Source organism: Equus caballus, chromosome 4 (assembly GCF_041296265.1).
Source record: "Equus caballus isolate H_3958 breed thoroughbred chromosome 4, TB-T2T, whole genome shotgun sequence".
NCBI classification, from domain to species: domain Eukaryota; kingdom Metazoa; phylum Chordata; class Mammalia; order Perissodactyla; family Equidae; genus Equus; species Equus caballus.
Genome location: NC_091687.1, coordinates 95,233,756 through 95,258,768, shown reverse-complemented (window position 1 = coordinate 95,258,768; position 25,013 = coordinate 95,233,756). Strand labels below are relative to the sequence as shown.

The window sequence follows — 25,013 nt, the reverse complement described above, 5'->3', positions numbered from 1 at the left end:
ACTAGCTGAAATCATAAAATTAATTCATGGGATAATGGCTTCTAGAGTCATGAAATATTGAAATAAAACATAGCACCAGAAAATGCAGTTGAGTATCTCTGGGCAGTTAGACATTGCATGCAGATGGTGTCTCCTAAACGTCCTTGGTCTCGTACAGTTGACCACACCCTCACTTTTAGCCAGAAAAGAAAGCACTCCAAGAAGAAGGCAAAGGGGAACAGTCCCTTGATTCAGGGCTTAAATTCTAGAGTGCATCTCTATGGAGGAGTTCTTGTAGTGAATGCTTTTGAGGGAAACCATACGTCACAGGAAATAGGCCCAAGGTTATTTCATGAAACCCCTTGCTTCCTCCGAGGGATGCAATAAAAATAATCCAGAACCGTGATCTTATTTTCTAAAATACTCAGGGAAAATGATAGCACATCATTTATTTAGCTCAGGATCTTATGGTCTTGAAATGTTAAGGGATTTATCATTTTGTAAAGAGACATAATGTCGGTCAATAATTCCCTCCTTTTTTAACCCTGTGTTCCTTTCTTCTTTACTTCCTTCCTTAATTTATTCTTTCCCTCATTCATTCCTTTCCAAGAATGAATAAATGAAAGTATTTATCAATCCTTCCTTCCCTCTATTTCTTTCTACTTTCCTTCCTTTATCTTTTATTTTTATGAAAACGGGAGAAAGACAATAGCAGCTTTGATCCATCATAAAATTTATGTTGTTCATCTCTGTTTCCTGCAAGGCTCGCCTCTGCTTCTGGCATATATCTGTGAGATATGAGTCTTTATAATAAATTCTCCATCACTTAGGCTGGCTTGAAGGGGTTTCTGTTTCTTGAAATAAATGATAATCTATAACTAAGATAATGTTTTATTCTGCAGCCTTATTTAACCAGAGAGCGTGAACAACTTCCCATGTCAACAAAATCCGTCTAGGTTTTGATGAGATAGCATCCCCTTTTATGCATGCATCATAATTTATTTTCACTAAAATGTTTTGTGTGATTTAAAATTTTAAATATGAAAATCTGTTCCTGAGAGACACAAGAGAAATACTAAATGGAGAAACGAAAATGAAATGCAGTCACAATTCAACCACCCAGTGTCCATTACTAACATGTTGATGTATTTCCACTCCAATTTTTATTATTGCTATTGTTTGCTTCATTTTTAAATCCCCACAAGTAATATTTTTTCTCTGTTTAAAAATTGAAACATTACCAAGAACGTTGAAGTCGCCTGTGACAACCACTCCCAAACCTGATTTTTCAGTCATTGGAATGAGGCTGTTTTTAGTTCGTTGTGTAATCTTTCAGAATGTTCCCCATACATTTGCATACATATATAGGTACTAATGGAAACTGTAAAATATAATTCTGCCTGTGTGTCTGTGTAACATATTTGTAAATATAAGTTTTTATTATTCTGTGCATTTACTTTACAACTTGCTTTTTTCACGTTTATTTAGTTTGTTTCTTTAAATATTTGCATAACATTTCATACTTCTGTGGTAAATTTTGCATTTCCGTTATTAGATATTTATATTTTCAACAACTTTTACAATTACAAACAACACTGCAATGAAACTTCTTGTACATGCCTCCATATGCGTATATACAAGTGTTAGTCTCAGATGATGCTTACGAGTGAGTCTTAGGGTAAACACGTTTTTACTTTTGATAACCGCTGTGAAAGTGCTTTCTCATGTAGCTACAATTTACATCTCCCAGCAGTGAATGAGCGTGGCAATCTCCCTCTAATCCACCCACACTTTATATTTTGAACTTTTACCCATCTAATACGCAAAAAAAGGATATTATGTTGTTTTTTATTTCCCTGATTCTTATAGAAGTTGGATGCCTTTTCATAAGTTTCTTGGTCATTGTATTTATTTTTATCCTGGGTCAACTTTTCTACTTAATCATTTATGTTTTTCTTAATGATTACGAAGATTTTTAAGTACTCTGGATTCTAATCCTTGGTGCTTATATTTGTTTTAAATATCTTCTTCCAACGGGGGCTTGTCTCTCAGCTTTGCCTTTACGTGGCTTGCCTTGCATTCCCTTTTTGCTTATGTCTTGGAGCACTTGTTTATAAAGTCTCTTATTACCCTAATGTCATAAAGATATTCTATATTTTTTTCTACCAATTTTATAGTATTGTGTTTTATGAAAAAAACAATATTTTTTCCATATCTCATTATTTATTTATTGAATAGTCTATCCTTTCACCTATGATTTGGTATGCCTTTACTGTCATTTTCCATATTGCATATACATGGATCTGTTTCTGAATTCTCTACTATACTCCAGCGGTTAAACTCTCTTTTCCTCTACATATACCACAGTGATTTAACCATCTGACTTTATAATAAATCTTGATATTAGGTAAAGCATGCATGTCAGGGAATGCCCAGTTACTCATTAATCTAAATCCTACTCCTAGGAACACTGAAAATTAAATTTCCAAGTTCCTCTTGAAGTTTGATTATGGCCATGTAACTACTTTGGGTCAATGGAGTGGGGACTTTAACAAAACCTTAAGCTGATTCTTCTGTATTCAGATCCAAGGAACACTGGTATACCTTCTTTCAGGTCTGTCTCTAAATTCTCCCACCAGACCCTTGACTCTCTCTCTCTTTCTTTCTACCATCCGTTTGCCAGAAATTTTAAGATTCTGAATTGGTGACATGACAAAATTAAAAAGAATCTGGATACCTGCGTCACTGTTTGGAAATGAACTGAGCAAGAGAAGTACCCAGTCTGTGTCTGTCTTAAGCTACTGAGATTTACAGCAACCAAAGTTACCAATACAGAGACTTGCACCTTGGCGTGCAAGGATAACAATAATCTAAAATATATGACCTTAAGTGGCTAAAAAATTGTTTTAAGCACCTGGGAAGAGGGAAGTTCATGTTAAACAATGATAAAATGGATGCTTTCAGTAACTTGGGAGCAGAAGGCACACCTTTTGAGCACACAACTCTAGGGGATTCTGGAAAGAGAGTGTATTGGCATTTGTGAGTGAACTATTTCAGGAAAGGGTTGAACTAAAAATTGATTGACCACTGTGCAAGCAAAAATGAAAGGAAAAAAAGAGTAGAAGTTAGGACTTGGTGGGTTGAAAAGCTGACTGCTTTTGGAGCCCCAAATGGAAAGAAATACGTTTTTAAAAGCTTTGCATGGTGAAGCCCCAGTAAAACGTCTCACCTACACAAAGTGACTCAGGACAAAGATAAGATGTAATCTTTTCACTTATTTTTTTCAGGTAGCTTAAAGTTAGGTGCAACTTAAATAACATTAGTGAGAATGAAAGAAAAAAAACCAGAACAGACATTGTCTCAAAAATACTCCCGGGGGACCAGCCTGGTGGCATAGCAGTTAAGTTCGTGTGCTCCACTTTGGTGGCTCTGGGTTTGCTGGTTCAGATCCCGGACACAGACTTACACATTACTTATGAAGCCATGTGTGGGAGGCGTCTGATATATAAAATACAGGAAGATGGGCACAGATGTTAGCTCAGGGATAATCTTCCTCAAAAAAACCAAAAAACCAAAAAACATTACCAAGTATGGTTACTGTGACATGGAAATGACTATCCTACAGAGCAGAAGCCTTGTAAGTGTTTGAAGAAATTGTATTTCCAAAGAGACTATGAGTCCAGACCAAAAATTCTTTGTTCAAAGCAAAAATACAAGAACAGAAACAAAAGACCTTAAGCTCCCTTATTGGCAGGAGACAGGCTCCCAAGAGGGCACACTCTGCAGGCTCCTCTACGTTTTATACGGGGCCAGGTAAATAATAGACAAGGATGCAGATCCCTGAAGATGGGATCAGTAGGTTGTAGAACAATGCCCAAGGGAATTTTTCCCTTAGAACAGAATGAGGAACTTCCCTCGCTCCCCAAATAGAGAGCCTTTATGCTGCCCAAGGGGACTGCAGCATTGCTGTGGACCAGTGATACTGTGTGCTTCCCATTACCCCCCATTCTTATGGGAATGTTATTGTGGTTATCCTGTCCCTATTTCACCATTGCACATGTTGGTGTGTGTGGCAGAGAGAAGGAGTAAAGTAGTGTGGGTACAGACAACTTGACTTTTTAGTTCATAGGCTGCCAGGCAAAGAGGGAGAACTGCCTATCACACAGAAAGCTTTGTTTCTGAGCTGGCTGCATTGAAAGAATGGTTGTTCTCATTTGGGGGGAAGTTGGTAGATTTTAAGGAAGGAAGGGAAGGGGAAATGAACATTTGGTGACCAGATGGTCAATATACCACTTATAATATTTTAAGTTAACATTTTTATTTTGAAATAGTTTTAGATTCACATTCAGTTGTAAGACATAAAACAGGGAGACCCCATGTACCCTTTACCCAGTTTCCCCAATGATAACATCTTATAAAACCATAGTCCAATATCACAACCACAATATTGACATTGACACAGACAAGATGGAACATTGACATGCCCACAGGATCCCTGGGGTTGCCCTTGTATAGCCCCAGTCACTTTCCTCCCTCCCTCCTTCACCACCTTCTTAAACCCTGGGAACCATTTCTCTGATTTCCATTTCAACAACTTTGTGATTTCAAGAATGCTATATAAATATGAGTTTATAACCTTTGGGGATTGGATTTTTTCAGTCAGCATAATTCTATGGGAATTCATCTAGGTTGTCGTATGTTCGAATATTTCTTTCCTTTTATTGCTGAGTAGTATTCCATGGTATAGGCATACCACAATTCGTTTAACCATTCACCTGTTGGAGGACATCGCGATTGTTTCCATTTTGGAGTTATTACAGGCAAAGCTGCTATGAACATTCGCGTATGGGAGTTTGTGTGAACATAATTCTTCATTTCTTTGGGATAAATACTTAGGAGTTTAATTACTGAGTTGGATAGTAAATACATGTTTGGTTTTTAAGAAAGTGCCAATCTGTTTTCCAGAGTGGCTGTACCATTTCCATTTCCATCAATAACGTATGTGTGATCTAACATTTTCCACATCTTGACTGGCATTTAGTGTTGTGTATATATTTATATATATATAGAGAGAGAGAGAGACACACACACACATACGTATATTTCAGGCACTCTCATAAATATATAGTGATATTTTACTGTGGTTTTAATTTGCGTTTTTCTAATGGTTAATGATGCTAAAAATTTTCATGTGCTTATTTGCCATCTGTATCTCCTTTCCAGTGAAAAGTTTGTTCATGTATTACGCCTATTTTCTAACTGGATTATTTGTTTTTCTACTGAGGAGTTTTGGCAATTCTTCGTATACTCTCCATACTATTCTTTCATTAGATATGTGGTTTGCAAATATTTTCTCCTGGTCTATAGCTTGTCTTTTCACCTTCTTCATAAAGTCTTTCAGAGAGCAACAGTTTTTAATTTTGATGAAGTCCAATTTATCAATTTTTCCTTTTATGGCTCATGCTTTTGATGTCGAATCTAAGAACATTTTGCCCAGCACTAGGTACGAAAGATATGCTTCCTGAGTGATTTTTTAAAGTTTTATAATTTTGTTTTACATTTAAGTTTGTGATGCACTTGAATTAAATTTTGTCTAAGGTATGAGACTTAAGTTGAGGTTCCTTTTTTTGGACCTGTTGATGCCCAGTTCATCCAGCATCACTTAGTGAAAAGACTCTTTTTCTTCCATTGAGTTACTTTTTCTCTTTTGTCGGAAATCATTTGAGTGTATTGGGTCTATTTCTGGGTTCTCTGTTCTGTTTCATTGATCTAGTGTCTATCCCTCTGCCAATACCACATAGTCTTGATTATCGTAGCTATTTAAGTCCTGAAATTAGGTAGACTGATTCTTCCCAATTTATTCTCCTTTTTCAAAATTATTTTATTGTTCTGGTTCCTTTGCCTTTCCCTATAATTTTAGTGTAATCTTGTTTATATCTAAAAGGAAATCCGTCTGGGACTTTGACAGGAATTGTGTTAAACCTGTATATAACTTGGGAAAATTGACATCTTTGCTGTGTTCAGTCTTCCAATCCGTGAACACAATATGTCTCTGTTTTTATTTAGATATTTTTATAAAATTTCTTTCAACAGCCTTGTTTAGTTTTCACGTATATCCTGTACATTTTGTTAGATCTATACCTAAGTATCTGACTTTTTTTTAGTAATTGTAAAAGGTATTGCATTTTAAAATTTATTTTGGGGTCCTCATGTTCACTGCTATTATGCAGGAATACAATGATTTCTGTATGTTTATCTTGCATACTGTAACCTTACTGAACTAACTTATTAGTTCTAGAAGCTTTTTGGTACATTCGTTGGGATTTTCTACATAGATAATTATGTTACCTGCAAATAGAGATGGCTTTATTTCTTCCTTTAGGATCCATATGCTTTTTATTTCCTTTTCCTACATTGTTATACTTTCAGCATTATGTGACTATGAGTGGTAAAAAGGGACAGTCTGTGTTGTTCTCAATCTTATGGGGAAAACATTCAGTCTCATCACTAAATGCAGTGCTAACAATAGGTTTTTGAAGATGCTGCTTATGAAGTGGAGGTTTCCTCTATTTCTATTTTCCTGAGAGTTTTTATCATAAACGGTGTTGAATTTTGTCCAATGCTTTTTCCTGCATCACCTAGTCATATGGTTTTTCTTTGTCAGCTTGTTCATATGGTAGATTACGTTGAGTGATTTTCAAATAACGACTAAATCTTGCATCCCTGAAATAAAGCACAATTAATCACTGTGAATAACTCTTTTTATAAATTGATGACTTTTTATTTACTCATAATTTGCCAAGGATTTCTACATCTGCAGTCTTTTTTTGTGCTATCTTTGTCTGGTTTTAGAAATAAAACATCATAGAATGAATTCAGAAGTGTTCCCCTCTCTTCTTTTTTCTGGTTGAGATTGTATATAATTGGTGTTAATTCTTTTTTAAATATTTGGTAGAATTTTTCAGTGAAACCTTCTGGGCCTGGAGATTTCTTTTTTATTTTGGATATTTTTAAATTATAAATTCAATTTCCTTAATAGCAATAGAGATATTCAAATTATCTATTTCATATTTGGTGAGTTGTGGTTATTTGTGGTCCAAGAAGGTTTCCTATTTCATTTAAGTTATCAAATTTATGTATATGAAGATTTATATATATGGTTTTGTTTGTATCACCCCGTAATTGTCTTCTGCATGTCTGCAAGGTCTCGAGTGATATATTGTTTGATTCCTGATACTGATAATTTGTATCTTTTCTCTTTTTTCTTTGTCCATTTTGTTAGAGATTTGTCAATTTTATTGAGATTTTCAAACAATCTGCTCTTTGTTTTGTTGTTTTTCTCTATTGAGGAGGGTAAATGCTCAGTTTTGGCGTTTTATTGTAAATTTTCAAACTTCTTATGAAAACAAAAATTTACTAACAAGCTCACCAGCAGCCTACAAATAATTCATGCTTTTGTTGAGACAAAACATTGTCTCTTTAAAAAATTTTAATATAAAAATGGAATCTCTGTTGTTTTAATTTGCCTTTTTGTTAATAATGAGGATATTTAATGGTCTTTAATTTATATTTCTATTTTTGGAGGGTTAGCTTTTCATGTCTTTTGCCAGTCTTTTGTAAGGCTTTTCTTTTTGCTATTGATTTTCAAAAGCTATTTATATATTAAGAATATTACTTTTTTATGTTATATATATTGTGAACAATTTCCAGTTTGTCTTTTAGCTTTGACTAAGGGGGTTATTGTAACATAGATTTTTTTAAAAAAATTTCTGAAGACAAATATGAAAATCTTTTCCTTTGTGAATTCTGCTTTGTATATCAAAGCCCTAAATTTCTAAAGCCTCTTTCTCAGATAGGTGGGATGAAAAAGGGGGACAGACAGTAATGAAGCCATTCACATCACAGGGTATTTTGTAATTGACAGTGTCCATAAAGAACTTTATCTTTTCTTGAAATAAATGGGCATTCTAATGTGTTTGTAGCCTCTAGACTTTGAGCATTTTCTAACTAAATAGAATAAGACAAAAAATTAGCCAGACATTTTATTACATTTGATTCAGAAAGGTGCATATTAAAATTGACACTGTTTTTTTCCTTTACCTGACAAAGGAGCCAGAAATAGCAGAAGCAGGAGCTAAGGAAAATCCAAGAATATCAGAATAGTTAAGTTTGTCTCATAGATTATTTGACATCTAAATAATGTAGGAGACTTCTCCAAACTCAGAGGAATATTTCCAAATATTCCAAAATATTAATACTATTGTCCTTGCCTTTAGATAAAAAGTATAAATTCACCCCCGACGTAGCGTAAGAACTAGTTCTGTTGCCTGTCTGTTACAGTAACTCCCAAGTCTTGAAATGTAAATTTCCTAGTGGATTCCTTCTAACGGTTGTCATTGTTCTGTTCAACATTCAAATCAAAAGAGCTGGTAATATGATATTTAGATCACGGTAAATATTTTAGAAAGATTTGAATGATGGTTCATTCGTTCTTTCATTTTATTCATTGTTATTTACTATTTATGTAGAGCTTCTTTATCGTCTGTTTTGGGGAAGGTATGTTAATGTTATGTGATTTCAAACTATAAAGGTGAATGAATATTTCAAAATAGTCACATAAATAATCATTGACATTTTGTGTAAATTTTTCTTTTTCTATACAGCTCCTTAAAAAATGTTCACAGAAAACAACATTAGAAACAACAAAAAATTAAGCAAATATTTCACTTCTTTTAAGTAATACATTTCTGGCACAAGACAGAGAGTTGACGCCACCACAGTTAGTGATTAAACTTTAGATGTTTCTGTGAAATTCAAACATTGACAAGAAAGAATATTAACTATGCCAGCAAATAGCACTTTGAACCATTCCCTTATTCAAGGCAGAAATCTTAGCGACTACAATAATCCCCTCACTGATCTCTCTGTGTCCGTCATCATCCATTGTCTACACCACTACGAGCGTGGCATTTTAAAATCTCAAATCTGGTCCTATGCCATCCCTCTTCAAAACTCATTAATAGCTTGGCATGAAGTTGAAAAAATTTCACATGGCCTGACCAACGTCTCCACAGACCAAGCCCTCCATAGACCATCTCCCGGACTTCCGTCCACTCATTTTTCTTCAGCCACACAGACTCCATGCTGGAGAGGCTTGTCTGCCTCTTCCCTGTGCTGTACTCAAGCACCTAGTGCAGAGCCAGGCATAAAATTCCCACTCAATAAATATTGGCTGAGTAACTGATTTTATGAACAAATGAAATAATTAATAATAATTGGCTCCTGATTTGTTTGGTCAACACATCAAATTAGACTGTAGTTCTGAAGAAAGCAATGAATGCCTAATAGTTCCATTATTCTTTAGTCATTGTCTTAATATTCTGCCTTTTGAATCCTTTCCTTAAGAACTGAAGTCCTAAATTACTTTCTTAAGCATTTCATGAAAATTAGAGACATTCACTCTGCTACTTTAATGAATATCTCTTGCTTATAACTTAGGGGCACAGTAGGTAACAGACAGTCCATTAAAATTAGGTACTTTGAGGAAAGTTTAATAAAAGTGTTATACACAAAGGTCAGGGCAGTGTTTAGGAAATCCATCAGAGAATAGTCAAGGTCCGGGGGCTAGTAATGATAAAGAGTCTTCACCATCCCTAGGCCTGAACACCAGTGGAAGGGTAAGTTATTGTACCTAGAGAGGACACCTAAACAAGTCTCTTGTAGAAGGGCTCAGTCAAGTTATGGTGGACCAAAAGAAAGGTAGCCCAGGGGAATAAATATTATGATCTCATTCTCCTATCTTCTGACATCCTGCAAGTTCCCCTGGCTTCCTCCAACTAGAAACTAGAGGGCAAAGGGGCAGGGTAATGCAGTGCATACAGATCAGCATCCCATAATCCACAGACCAGGATGGAGAAGGTAGTGGATTGCGAAGGCCTAAATAAAATATCTGGCATACCCTGCTACATGTTGTCAGGATATAAATGTTAGGACTCTGCCTAATGACCAATGATAAAGTCCTTTTCTTATTGTGCTTTCTGTATGAGGCCAACATCCTACCTGATAGATAGCCATCTATTGCTCCCTTCAACTCGCTGTTCTAGGTCTGTCATTCATTACTGGGATCTCTCTGGATAGTTTGCTACAGTCCTTAGTTCCAATCTTTCTCGTCAATCTGAATTTTCCTTGCAGGTCGGACTTTACTTTGAATTGAAAAATTGTTTCTGACTTTTGAGGCAATTGGAGTAAGAAATATGATTAGAACTCTTAGGAGTAAATAAGGGAAATAGAAAACCAAAGTTTCAGCTTTCATAGTCAATACTTTGAAAACCTCAAGCAGCTTCATCAGAATTTACCTGAGACTATTTCTAAAGATGATGATGATTTTTTCACCCTCTTATCCTCATTATAAAAAAAAGGGGGAAATTTTTAATTTTAGCAAGTTGGATTCCAGGGAAAATACATAATAAAATCTTGGTGATACTTGAACTATTTTGGAAAGCAATTATAGTAGTCACTTGAATAGGGAGACCATTTTGAAATAAATTTAAAAAATTAAATCTTTGGGTCCTATAGCCTGCTCTACCAAGCACCATTTGGGGATGACATAGCCAACTAGTCTACACTGCCGTGACCTCAAGTGGCATTTACTTACCTTGTGACAATGCCTAAATTCTTGACTCATACCTGAAAGTATCCCCTAAAAGACTTTCCTTAAAAACTCGAACTTATTAGGAAAGGAAAATACAATATCCTCTACCATAAGCACATGTGAAAACTATTTATTGTCTATAATTTTCTACTGCCAGAATGTGCTCTTTTAAATGTGAAGGAGCAATTTGTTTCCTTATTTAAAGACGATCAAACCAGTGTAAGCCAAATCATTTAACTGCGTAAGTCACAAATTCTTCATCTGAGGAAGGGAATAATATTGCACATTTCTAAGAATAGCCTTGGGTAAAATGTGTAAATTTCCCTGAAGAAGTCAGTAGGCATTTTATGAAGAGGCATTTTGTTCCATTCATGACAATTTCACTGTTTTGCTTGAAGGCAGTAGAAACTGTTGTGTTTGAAGACTAATGTCAGAGTATTTGACAATCTTAATAGAAATTCCAAAAATTTCAATCACTGTAAGAAACTTGGGAGAGTTTAAACAAAAACAACCTGTTCTGTCTTATCAAAAGTTTCAAACTTCTGAGAGCTGCATTGTTGTAGGACAATACTGGTTGTGGTGTCAATACAGGAAGACACAAATATGTATTATATGTCGTGTATTTTATTTATACCTTTCCTGGAAGGAAATAAGGGAATTCCAATATAAGAATATATAAATATATAGAGACTTTCTCTTTTTCTTTCTGGTAGAATTTATCCATATTTTGATTTTCAGTAATGACATCCAAGCTTCCCCAAAACAGATTAATTCTGCCAAAATATGCAGCTTGGTCATAATGCACTTATCTCCCACTGCTAAGTACAACTAAGAGGATGAAATTAGTTTTGGCTAAAATGGGAGGTGGTGCACTGCTCTGCTTTTCCTTGTGTATAGTGTAAAGTGAGTTTACCTTCATTTCTCTTCCTCTTTAGTTTATTTAGTTGAAATAGTCATAACTTCACTCATCATTTTCTGAGATCATTTAGATTTTGCTTATATCATGTTTTTAGGCAGAAAAGTTGGATGAGTGAATTTACTCTGGGAGGCATTTCATTTAATTTCTTAAATGTATTACATCTTTCAACTTAATACAAAAAATAAGATTCTACCTAGCGTGCATTCTCTGAAATGCCTACCTATTGGTGTGCCCACTCTAATCCCAAACACAGACAGATTAATCTCAAATCCTTAGATCAGATGAGCTCTGGGAAGCTGCTTAAAGCATCCACGGACTGTAGATATCAAGTTTCAACCCTTAGTGTCAATTCTAATCTTCTGTAAAATATTTCTGATGATGATTTGTTTAATCTTTAAAGTGCTTGGAGTAACTTAATATTTTGGCTAAACCAGACAAATGAGAGTTCCTGAGATCTTACAGGTAGGACATGGTAGAATTGGGACCAGAAACTATCCTCCAAAGGCTGCCCTAGAGCTCCTTCCACTCCACCAAGATAAAGGATGACTATATATCATATTATCCAAGCCAGTACTTTTGGGGTAGGGGTACGAGAGGCCTAATAATTACATCGGTCCAACTGGTGTCAACCAGGTCTGGACCCAGGAAACCAGATCAAGCTCCTTCTATGTGTTTGCTGTTTGTGATAAATCTCTTTAAGGATTTGACTACTGGTTGTAGCACACACCAGCTGTGACCTTGGGCAATTACTTAGTCTCACAGAGCCTCCGATTCCTCCTCTATAAAATGAGTATGACAACAACATCTCATATGATTATAGCCAGATCTAAGTAATAAAAGTCCTGGCATATAAAATGAGCTAGATCTGTATAAGATACCAATAATCTTACTACTGTGATATATACGATTATTTAAGCAAAAAACTAAATTAAAGAATTTAAGCTGTGTTGCAAAAGGAAACAATAATTGCCTCCTGGGTGTTTCAAAGTTAATTCTCCACTCTGAGGAAGTGGTCCAGAGAGTCCAGAAGTCAACATGTCCCAGTAAAGCACTGGCTGGGTTGATGGGAAACTTAGGGCTCTGCAAAGTACAGTCTGAAAACCCCTAGAATCTTTAAACTCTATTACAGTCTTTCACTACAATAAGTGTTATAAATATACAGCTTTTATTGAATGCCCCTCTTTGTCAGGTATTCTGCTAGGAACGTTCCAAACTCTACATAGTTACTTCTAATCCTCAAAATATTGCTTACATAAATATATACAAGTTATGGCAATATTGCGTATCTTTAGATAGGAAGAAATTAAATGACTTTCTCAAGGTTCACGACTAGTGGGTGGAGAAAAAAATGTTAGAGAGAGAGAACAGTGACCATATATCAGGCACTGTCTCAGGTGAACAAATGCAGACATGGTCTTCATACTTAGAAAGCTTATAGTCTACAGGCAGAGACAAAAATTTATGCAAATAATCCTACAAACATAAATAAAATTGCAATTGTGAAAAATGCTATGGGAGCTATAGTGGAGGTTTTGGTGTAGTCAGGAAAGTCAGGAGAGACATTCCAGAAGATGCCATCCCTGACCTGAGATTTGACTTGAGATTACCATAGTGAAGCCCATTCATCATGGTACTTCTTGGCTTATGTATACATGAGAACATTTGGAATTAGTTTGTGTGAGTTTTGACTTACTTCTCCTCATTTGGAAAGAGGAAAGGAATTCCAGATCAATGTTTCAAAGTCAATGATTTGAGGAAAACACACAAAAAGAAAGCTTGCCTAAATACCGAACCCACCAGGTATTTCTAGAAACCTGAGCAAATCTGAAGTCCCTCTATCTAATATTTTAGATATTTGAGAAACGGAAAGCAGAGGATAGAAAGAGTGCTGTGGAGCAGTTTTCATCTAGGAGACAGAGAAAGTGAAATGAAAATTTTTCAAGGGTAAAGGCAGAGCTTGCACTAATTTGCTTTGTAATTAGTAATTTATCAAGTGAAGAACTTGCACCACTTGGTATTCTTTCTTAAAGAGTACTCAGGAATACCTAGAGTCTGACTTCCAAAATGTTTACAAATGTGTTCTAAATATGGTGAATCATACGGAAAAAAATTTACTGTTGAATTTTCTGACTGGTATAATGCTTCATTTAAGAATACAGCTTGGCAAAAACACATCCAAGGACACGGCATGTAATTATTATCCTCTTCCAACTATTTCTGGGATTTGGCATCACTCTCTCCTCAGCCCTGAATTTGGAAGTTGGAATGTCTTTGCATATGTACATCATCAACACTTAAGCCAAGACTCCTTTGGTATGTTGAATATTTTCCATTGGTACATACCTCATTCTTCATATTTGTGAATCACTGTCCATTAAATTCCTACTACTATGCAGTTAAATGTATTTTACTTTTATAAATAAAATGTGTAATTATATAGACTTGTATAAATATATGTAATTTATACCAATACTATATATCTCTCCAATCCAATTTACACATAAATTCAATTATCATTAAAGACTCTATCAAAACTACATTCATTCAATTTATAGAATAAGCAATGTTTTTAAAGAATATACAGTCTTCTGTTATTCTAGTGTGTACGTTGCCTTTATTAAATAATCTCACTATGTGATTTAGAATTCACACACATTCAAATAACTGTTTTTTAAATAGAACTTTAAAAAGACTGGGACTATACTATGTGTGTAATTTCTCTCTAAGGAATGTTACGTTTCTTACTCTAATAACAAGCAAAGCAGTGGAAACAAGAAAGATACTAGATTCCTTTGTCATGACAGGTTTTTAGGAATCATTATAGCTAACGCAAGCTTGGAATCCTAATTTGTTAGTTACATAAAATATTTAACCTGTGCACAGCCAAGGAACACTGTTTGTTAAAATGTGCTTCCCAGTAGGTATGTATACACTGAGCATAAGCTTTAGCTCCCTTTTTCATTACGTCTGAAACTTTCAGTAATTTTATTCTTCCTCTGTTCTCCCAAGGTTGTGATACTGTGGAATTTCTCACACACTCCGTGTTCAACAAAGGTCTTGGCAGGCTTTAACTCCTTGATTTAGGTCCAAGATTTAATCATGATAATCAAGCCCGCTCACGTCCCTGCAGGGCCTGGTTTACAACAGCATGTGGCTACGTCCAGAATTCTTCTCAGGGTGACCGAGGGCCAGTGTCCACCACGCTGTCAACATCTGTCGGGGGGCCCACAAGACCACAGAGGAAATCAATGCCATATTGTTCAAAAATAATTACAAATTGAAACCATTGTCTACATAGATTTTTTTTCATTTAAAGTTGTATTTTTACCCTTTGTCCATATCTTTGCTGTGTTGATTTGTTTTCATGTTTAAAGCATATGTGTCATTATCAGCAGGGCTTTTTTTTTTTTATTGTTTTTGCTTTCTGTAGTGGCAATGTCAACTACAAAATCAAAAACAAAACAAAAATCGACAAACAACGAAACTAGAAAAATAAAAAACAAGCTCTAGGGAAACAGCAGTTTTTGTGTTTGCCTCTTAAAACATTTATGAAAATTACCTTTAAAAAAACATTAGTAATGACCTTAGCAAAAATACTAAAAAGATATGAGAGACGTGAACACACAGAAAAATGCAAAAAACTTGAAAAAAGAAAAGAAGATCTGTTAAATCTTTATTGTTATTTCTTTGAGAGAGCTTAGGGATATGTTTTCTTTTCCTCACTGGCATGTCATGCAGTTATGCTCCTGTGTCCTTCTTAATTTTATTCTTTATGGTTATTTTTTTTTCTGCTTAAATACAAAGTTGTTCAGATGATTATTTCTATGTAGGTTAAGTTACCCAATAAAGTCGAGAAAAAAGATAAAATGGGTTTATTCAGCCCATTGAATATTTTAAATGGCTTTTAAATGACCTCTTGTACTTCAGATTTCAAAAGGAATGTGCTGAAAAATCATCAATTTTTTCTTGTAGTTGGCTCTCTAGATAGTCATGTTGATGTTAAAAGCACCATATTGTATAGCTAGCTGTATAGTGCTTGGGGGTACCCATCCTGAAGATATGTAATTATAAGTATGTCTTCTGGGTGTTATGATACATTTCAGGTATATTTTCTCACCATGACTCACGTAATCACTGGCATGTACCAAAGAGATGGTCTTCAGATGACCGTGATGTGTTGGTGGCAGACACAAAGCTGGAACTCCCATGATCCTAGGAGCTGTGAGAAAGTTCTACAGTTTACTGATCAGAGCACAAAGGAGACAGTAGAATTTCTTCTTCAATACCACTTGGCTGACCTGAGAGTTCAAGGTCTTCTCTAGCAGAGTTCTCAAAGCTTTTGGAAGCAGTAGAAAGGTTATGCCTTTGGGGACTATCAAGATATATATGGTGAAACTTGTATGTGTTTTTATGCATGACTGTGTTGTATTTATTTGTGTGTGCATGTGTGTATGAGTGTGCATTTGGGTGTTTATGTGCCCGAGGATGTGTGGTTGTATATATGTGTGTGTGTATTAAGGAGAGGTTGAAGAATTACTTCTAAAATGCAAATATTTTTTACTTAACATTAATTTTAAACAGTGAAATAATGGAAAGATTCATTGTGAATACTCATATGAGGAGAATGTGTTTGTATACATGATCTATGCAAATATATATAATGTAGGATATCAATAAAATGTATGTTTAAAGTATCTTTTATTGGAGATATTGCAGATAGAATTCAAGCATCTGCTGTATTTGTTATCTTAAACTTTGATGTGCTAATGGTTCTTCAAGTAAATTTATCAATATGGTTATTTTTAATCTCTGGTGTTCAGATCATGGGCCTGGAAGTTTCCCGAGAGGTAGAAAATATAAGGAGCCTATTTGAAAGTAAGCAAGCAACAAAATTTATGTCTAAGAAAAACTTTCCTTTCCTGTGGGTAGTATTTTAAATGTGAAGTTTTTGTCATCAATAATAAATGTCTTGCTAATTATCACAATGCTTTGGTGAAAATTTCCATTAGACTATAAAAGTCAGTTGTTCTCAAAGTGTGGTCTGCATCAGGGTCACTGAGGAACTTGTTAGAAACACAATCTCAGGCCCCACCTCAGACCTACAGATGGGGCCCAACGATCTGCAGGTGATCCTATCGCAGCCTAAAGTTTGAGAATCACTGACATAAGGTGTGATACAATATGGCTCTAGTAAAGATAATCACACCATCACAAATGTAAGCACCTGCTCTACAAACAGGCAGCAAGGAGAATAAGACTGACGATGTTGGAAAAAAAAATTAAGGATAGAGTGAATTATGACTTTTTTTTTATACAAATAGTCCAACTATTATCCATGTTTAAATTAGCCACCTCTGCAATCCATTGTAAATCTTTCTGGACACAGACACACAATTTATTCACTAATACCATCCTTTATTTTGTAATAATAACTTGAAAAGGATATTTCTTTTTTTTAAAAAAAAAATCTTCAATAAAACCTCCAAAGATAGCCACATTTTCTGTAGAAGTATAATTTAAGGATTCAGATGAGCTGCTGGGTAAATGGTACAAGTACAGAAGACGGATGCCTTCTTTTTCTTTGCAGTTTCCCTTGACTTACTGTTTAAATGTGTGTTTAGGAAGCCAAAGAAAAGATTTTCTAGAATGTCACCGGTTTAATAAATACCTATGTTCCGCAACTTAACACTTCCTGCTTCTATTTTTGGCTGAAAAAGATTGATATATGTTGTGAAGTACAAAATTCTCCCTTTATGATGGCAAGATGTTTTTCCTGTCTCAGTATCTGCAACCACCTAGTCAGAAAGAGCATTGGACAATTCATCGATGCAATATTCAATTCGAATTCTAAAAAAATGAAATGAGAACATTTCGCTGGATCAGTAAGAAACTAATGAGAATTGATAGAAAGCTCAATTTTTTTCAAGAAATGATTTTGGTTCAAATAAGGGACAGCAATTCACAGGGGGGAATTGTGGCAGAAAAGGTAAAATTTAGGAAGCAGATAGACATCTGTGTATGTCATAAAATTTGAAGAAAACTAGAATTCATTGAAAAATGTCTATCCCATTGCAAGCCTTGATATCTAAAGAGTAATAGAAATCTTGCAAATGTTCAGTGTTTATGCTTTTTCTATTAAAATGCAAACAGCTCTTGGGATCGCGTGCCTATTATTAACCAATATCATAACAATATTTGCTAACAAAGACCGCATGCTAATGGGCAAAAGAAAATGTCGGGGAATGTGCATAGTGGAGGGAACAACAAGGAAAGGAAGAGAAATGCTGTGGAGAAAAGGTAGAACACTCAGAAATAAACCACCTATTTCATAATTTCTTGAAGAAACTTGCAATATCATGCCACACTAAAAATGTTTGGCTTTTAATGTGTGGGATGCCGTATTGGACTCAAACCGAAAAGAGTGGTTTACAAAATACAGTGCTTGTGCAATTTTTACCTTGCCTTTCAGAATGAAAAACATTTTGAAGGTCATCCTTTCCTCCCAGTATGATTATTTATTTGACAGAAATCAGTTAATTTGGAGGAGAGCAAAGCTGTGTGTCAATGAATTGGTTGCAATCTCATCAGGCAATCAGACGTGAGATCAACACAGCTGTTGGGACAGTCACAGCCAGGAAGATTCTAGTTAGAGGCCTGTCAGGAGCACAGGAGCAAAAAGCATTGTTGTCACGTGGGATGACACCAGCAAAGATTTATTAATATATTCCTCCAAGAGCCATTTAAAATCAGTGCCATGCTTTCAAAGATTATAAAACAGTTTAACATTACTATGGGTAGGATTTTAGCTGTTTTCTTAAATCTCTTCCTTCAAAAGCAAATATGACTTTCTTTTAAAATTGGGCATATAAAATCTACTCTTGTTACTCTGAAGCAACAGATACCATATAGCATATTAAGATTTTTGTGTATAATATATTTATTTGCATACAGAAATATGTATTTCTATTATACATTTCATTACTTTATTTATAGAATATGTATATTAAGCATACAGCATATTCCAGGAAGACACATTAAATATGCACACAGTTCATGCTGCAGCGTGCACCCTTTTAAGAGAAGCATATTTAAGAGGCGTGGTATTGTATATACATGCTGAAAATACACTTTGCACGGTTCATCCAGCTTTGGGTGCTTCCCTAATCTATTTGCAATACCAGTGCTGTGGTTGTTGAAAGAGATTATCAAACTGGAGAAAAGGTAACTACCAATGAACTAAGTAGAAGAAAATAAAAGTAGATTGCACTTCTAAGTATGTCTTGCCATCATTTTGAACTCCCATCTCCCTCAGTGTCAGATTTTCAGGATCAAAAAAGCAGTGAATGAAGAAAGAGCAGGAGAATGTGGGACCTCTAGCTTCCACATTCAAACTGGAAAACTTATCCCACGTGACTTGTTATGTTGGTGACTTTGTCCTAACACTTGGGAGATAGCATTAAATTGAACAATGAACTGATAAAAGGGCAATGATTTCTTTTTTCAAGAAATGAACTGGCTTTTTCACATTCTTAATCTCCTCTTCTAATAAGACCACTCTGGGATATTTACATTATTGCTATGAGGAGAGCAGAAATTCTTGACTGATATTCACCTTTTCAGTGAAAACAAAGGAGATGAATTACATTATTTCTGAAAGAGGCCCTTAACGTTTTTGAAAGGAAAAATGGCAGCTCCAATAGAAACTTACCATATTGACTGCAACCATTTTAACGGCCAACTACTATAACCTCACTTGACTGGACTCTGTGGCAATCATCATCGGACATTAAGATGGTGGAAACAATGTGCTATGTGCACGGTCTGGTGACTTTGGATATGTAGATGTGTCCTGTGTTCCCAATCTGTGAGTTACAAATATGCCAAACTCAATGGATGACAGTGTGTCTGATACATGATTGGTGAGCATTACCTTTTTCAAACAAGTGAGCAGTTTGCATTGACATTCTAATAGTGATACAAGATTATTTTCCCACTTATACAAAGCAAGCTCTAGAATCTCTTAAAATAGACCAGGGTTTCTCAATCTTGGCACTATTGACATTATGAGCCAAATAATTCTTAGTTGTGGGGGGCTATCCTGTGCATTGTGAGCTGTTTAGCAGCATCTCTGTCATCTACCCACTAGATGCCAATAGCCCTACCCCCAGTCGTGGCAACCAAAAATGTCTCCACACATTGTTAAATGTCCCTAGTTGACAGCCACTGAAATAGACAAATCCAGCAATGGTTAACGCAAAACTTTGAATACAATCTCCATATCCTTTTAACTATCTACCATTTTCAGTATTCTTTCCTTTTTTTCTGATTCCGGTTGACAAAGCTTCCATGACATGTCAGTCTATATTCAATTCCTTTCTTTCCTGCTTGGTGGTTGCCCTTTCAATAAGGTTATGGTGGCTAAGGTGAAGATCAAGAATAGAAGGAAGGAAGGGTAGGATAGAGTAGAAATGGACAGTAAGAGCCAGTTTGGTTCATGGTGAGTTGGATTGTTACAGCAGATAAAAAAAGAACAAATCCAGAATCCTGAATCCTTGAATCCAAAGAGTTCATCTCAACTAAAGATGAATCTACATCACAATGGTACAACAAGTTAATAAGTGAAATATTCAGCCAGTCAGTTGTTTTGTTTACAGCAAACCAGAGTCCATTGGCTTGATGTCTCCTCCACTCAAGTGACACATTGATTTGAAAATAAAAATAAAAATAAATATGGATTTAAAATGTAAGTTTACATGTAAGTAATTATAGAGTAATCTTTATGAACTGATGCTGTATGTTCACACATAGAAGATTGGGGGGGTGACAAGTTATTCAAACAAGAAATTATTTTTATGTAGGATAAGTTACATACAAATATTGTTGGCAATTTGCTTCTTACTAACTATTCTTTTTTGTTGTAGTTTACCTTGTGCTTTTTTTTTAATTCTCAAAATTGAAATGCCATCAATAAGCCAAGTGACACAAAATAACTCTAATTAAATGCTAAGGTCTAATACTGACAAATTCATCATGCAAATCACATTGATATTACTGGTCAAAATATCATGAAGCCCATAAGTCTAAAATGCAAAATATGAAATTTGAAAAGGCTTTTATAAATTTGATTTCTATTAATTGGGCCATCTTTAGAAAATCTGATTGGAAGATTATAACAAAGGTAATAAGAAAAAAGTTGAGGGATAAAAATAACTAGCTAAATGTGAATCAATATAATCATATATTTATTTGGGGTACCAAATAAAAAGTTTCTACATGGGCAAGATTCTTTATAAAGCCACCATTTAGGTAATAGTTCCTGACCTGACTTTTTTATGGTCTAGAATTAGACAAGTGCTAAAAAGTGATGCAGGTAGAGCCACCTACATTCTTTTTTCAGATTCTGCTGAGCTCATTTAGCTTCTGTTTAGTTATCAACTACATTTCTATCACAAAGATTATTATACCTCTATTGATAGAATTTTGAAGTTAAAAAATTTTAGAGATAATTGACAATTTGAGGAATATGGAACATGTGGTTTCAGTAAATGTTTTTGAATTACTCTTTTTTTCCCCCTGCACTGGTCATAGGATAGTTATACACAAGCTGACTTGACTATAAATTAAATACTATCCTTTAGCAGGCATTGAAGAGAAGGTCTTAATCTCTTGGGACTGACCCAGAAGTCACCGGTGCCACGTGAGTATGTTAATCCTATTTAGGATTCCAAAAGAATAAGGCAGCATCTTCTTCCTGCTGACAAAGGCCGGGGGTTCATGTTTTACAAGTTAACATTTCATACATGGGTCAGGCAGATTCAGGGTGAAAGAGAATGCCCTTTCAAACTTCTATTTTCTTATCTCAAATTCATTGGGCCTCAGTAAACTTTCTCCAACTAGAATGACCATTATTTAATTTGACGAAATCTCAGTTTAGAAAATGACTTGGTTTCTCAATCGTGTTTATGTATTAGGTAGGCTATTCTATTAAAATAAGAGGCTAGTTTAGAAGAAAACCAGATGGGTGAAAACATTTCACATAGAGGATCATAAGTGAACTAAATCCTTGTAGGCTTTTATACCCTCAAAGAATGCAAAGGACAAGGTGGGAAAGGGTGAAATGCCCATTTTCATGGCTGTCTTTGGCTGTATTTAGTGAAAATCCTGCAGATTTTGCCCTTACACAATGTAGAATGGGGAACTGCCAAAACCAATGCCATAATGAGAAAATAATGATGTGATCTACTCAGGTTTTTTGTTTTTGTTTGTTTTTTCTTTTGGTGGTGAGAAAAGGGAAAGGTAAAAAAATAGGCATTTGTTACTTTGCATTTCTCCAAATAAAACCATAACAAAATAATAATATATGCTTAACACTCTGGAGACCATTTCTACATCCTTTTTTGATTTTATTCCTTCACTTCCCCAACGTATGTCTATTTCTTCACGTTTAAGTCTCCATGTTAGCTTGTAACTGTGGCATTTCATCCTCATATGGAACACGGGGAAATTTTTAAAAAACAAAAAAAAAGGGAGCAAGGTTATTAATCTCATTGTGCAGAGATAAAATTGCAGATTCGAAAGCCCTTCTTCAAGAGAGAACGAGAAAGCGTAGATCGTTACTTAAATCCACAATTCCAACACATCTCTTTCATGGCCTCATTGCTCCTAAAAGGCTAGGGTTTATAAGGTGCAAGTTTCTCAAATTGGAGCATAGGCACCATAAGAGTGTCATTGTTGGGCTCCTTAATTGCACATTCCATAATAAGACTATAAAGTGCAATGGCAGAGATTTTAAAACTAGGAGCTCTTTTATCCCTTTTCTTCTTTCCAAGCTCCCCTTGACTACCTTCTGTCTTTACCAAGCTGTTTTACCTTGTAGCGCCTATATTCTTGTAATGACACATTAGAAGGTGTTTAAAGGTCTTCTTGAAGGTGGCATTACAAAGTGCATAACAGGCAGGGTTGATAGTGCTATTGATGTAACAAAGCCAATAACCAATTGTCCATACTGTGTTGGGGATGCAGGGTGCACAGAAGGTGTTAATGAGCACCATGACATTGTATGGGGCCCAAGTGATGATGAAAGCCAACAGAATAGCCAAGATTGTCCTGGTCACTTTCTTTTCCCGGGAAGGAGGAGGCTTCTTTTTTGCAGGCTGCTTAGTCATTTTCACAATCTTGCGAGCTACGATGTTCTGTTTTTCATCTCCATTTTGACCCGAAGAACCAACTAGCTCCACAGTGGTATTAATTGGGGTGCACGAGTCCCCTTTTTGGGTCTTGGTGACAATCTTGATGCATGTTTGCTTAGAGTTCTCATCTTTGGAATGGCCCAGGGAAGTAGAAACTGTGTTTTCATCCTGGGTTATTTCATCTTCTCTCATATTAGAGGCGACAGCACTGACTGAGGTGGAATCATTGGAGCTCTCTTTCTCCTCCCCCTGGACACAGTTTTCAGTCACAGCATCTCTGGTAGCCTTGCCATTCTGGATTTTGTTGTGCTCCAGACCATCATCACTGCTGGGCATGTTATTGTTGTTTGGCTTCACTATCCTTCCTTGTATCAGACTTGGAGAAACTGGATCTTGGTTGGCCACAGGCTCCTTCTTCTCTTTCTTTATCCTGCTCTTGCTGGCTCGGGATATGTGCCAGTATAACACAGTCATGATGATCACAGGCAAATAGAAGGCTGCAATGGCAGTACCAAAAGTAACAGCAGCATTGGAAAAAAACTGAATGTAGCATTCCCCATCCTCCACAGTTCTCACCCCTACAATGAACTGCCAGAAGAGAATGGCTGGAGCCCAGAGGATGAAGGAGAGGACCCAGGCAGCTGCAATCATCATACCTGCCATTTTCGTGGTCCGCTTGACTGGGTAGGTGAGCGGTTTCGTGACACAGAAATACCTGTCAAAGCTGATGATAAGCAGATTCATCACTGAGGCATTGCTGACCACATAGTCCAGGGCTAGCCAAAGGTCGCACACCACAGGTCCCAAAGGCCAGTAGCCAATCACAGTGTAGAGGGTGTACAAGTTCATGGAGAAAACACCAATGATGAGGTCAGCACAGGCCAAGCTGAACAAAAAGTAATTGTTGACAGTCTGGAGGTGGCGGTTGACTTTAATGGAGACCATGACCAGGATGTTCCCGATAATGGTCACCAAACTGAGGGATCCAGCCACAAGAACAATAAACACCACTTCGAATGTCTTATAAGGACTGGTCAGAGCCAGGCCATTGTTAGAGGAGTTTGTTGAGTTATTCATTTTGTGTTCTCTAATCAGTAGCCAAGAAGCCAAATAAACATTTAAACCTGCAGAGAAATAGAATAAAATTAACAAATATAATACAAACATTGCTTTAAAATATATCAGATTTTTTCCTTTTGAGCCTCATTTTCTTTGGCCAAAATCTTCCCTCCTTCCTCTACATGTTTATTGTGCCTACCTGCCCCACTTCTCCACATAAAAGGCAAAAATTTCAAGTGGAAGGGTCAAAAGATCCTTTCAGGCTAGCAATATATTTGAAGTCTGATAACATTCTGAACGTGTCCATACCTAGACATGAATATCTGTCTGTCTATCTGTCTGTCTATCATCTATCTATCTGTCTGTCATCAATCAATTTAACTGAGCATAATATTGATGAATTGAACTAAATAAACCAAAATTATACATAAACTTTCTAAAGCATCAAGAGCTTCTGGTATGGACATAAAAATTAATAAGCCAGTAGGAGGACAAAATACAAAAGAAAACATAAAATTTGTTATATTGAATGTGTGACTTTTATAGTCAGTAGCATCTTTCCACCTGGTAGCTCTAAGTGTTTTCCATAATGATACTGAAAATGATAATAATAAAGATAACATAATAATAATGCTGTATTAGCCAATACACTTCTCCCAATGACTATTATTTTCCTCTGATCTCCATTTTACACTTGTAGTTAGTGTCACGTGGTTAGCACTTCCAATATTCCATATCCTGCAAAAGAAGTTATTTATTAAATACATATCGATATGATTATGCCAATTTTCTGAATGTTTTATTTTTCAAATCACTGCCAAGTCTATTATGTTACTGTTCTTCCTGCCAAATCTTTGGTACAGTAAGGCTAGGATTTATATTTGTTTGGCAGAAGAGGGAACTGAAGCCCAGAAAGATTAAATAACTTATGTAAGGTCACATATCAAGTCAATGATAGAGAGAAGACTACGACCCTTAGTTTGTTCAATCATTCACTCATTCACTTTGTCCTCACATACTTATCGCACAATTTCTCTGTCTTAGGCATTGTCATAAATGCTGGGCATTCAGCGATCGTTAAGACAGTGTCCCTGCCTTTGAGAGGCATATGCTCTGGTGGCAGCAATGGGTGGGTAAAGAAGCAATTATTAAACCCCAGTGTACTTTCTGCTACCCATCTTGGTTGTGTTTAAGTAAACAGATAATCATCATTTTT

General features: G+C 35.7%; 1 protein-coding gene across 3 annotated transcripts in view; it reads right to left on the bottom strand.

Moving 5' to 3' along the window:
* Nucleotides 1–18,468: 18,468 nt before the first annotated feature.
* CHRM2 (cholinergic receptor muscarinic 2) overlaps nucleotides 18,469–25,013 on the bottom strand; it is a 146,135-nt gene continuing 139,590 nt past the window's right edge. For all 3 annotated transcript variants that reach the window (XM_023639765.2, XM_070265903.1, XM_070265904.1), the window contains exon 3: nucleotides 18,469–23,862. In XM_023639765.2, coding sequence (XP_023495533.1) covers nucleotides 22,415–23,815 — 1,401 coding nt within the window. In that variant the 5' untranslated portion in view covers nucleotides 23,816–23,862 and the 3' untranslated portion in view covers nucleotides 18,469–22,414. The remainder of the gene's footprint in view (nucleotides 23,863–25,013) is intronic.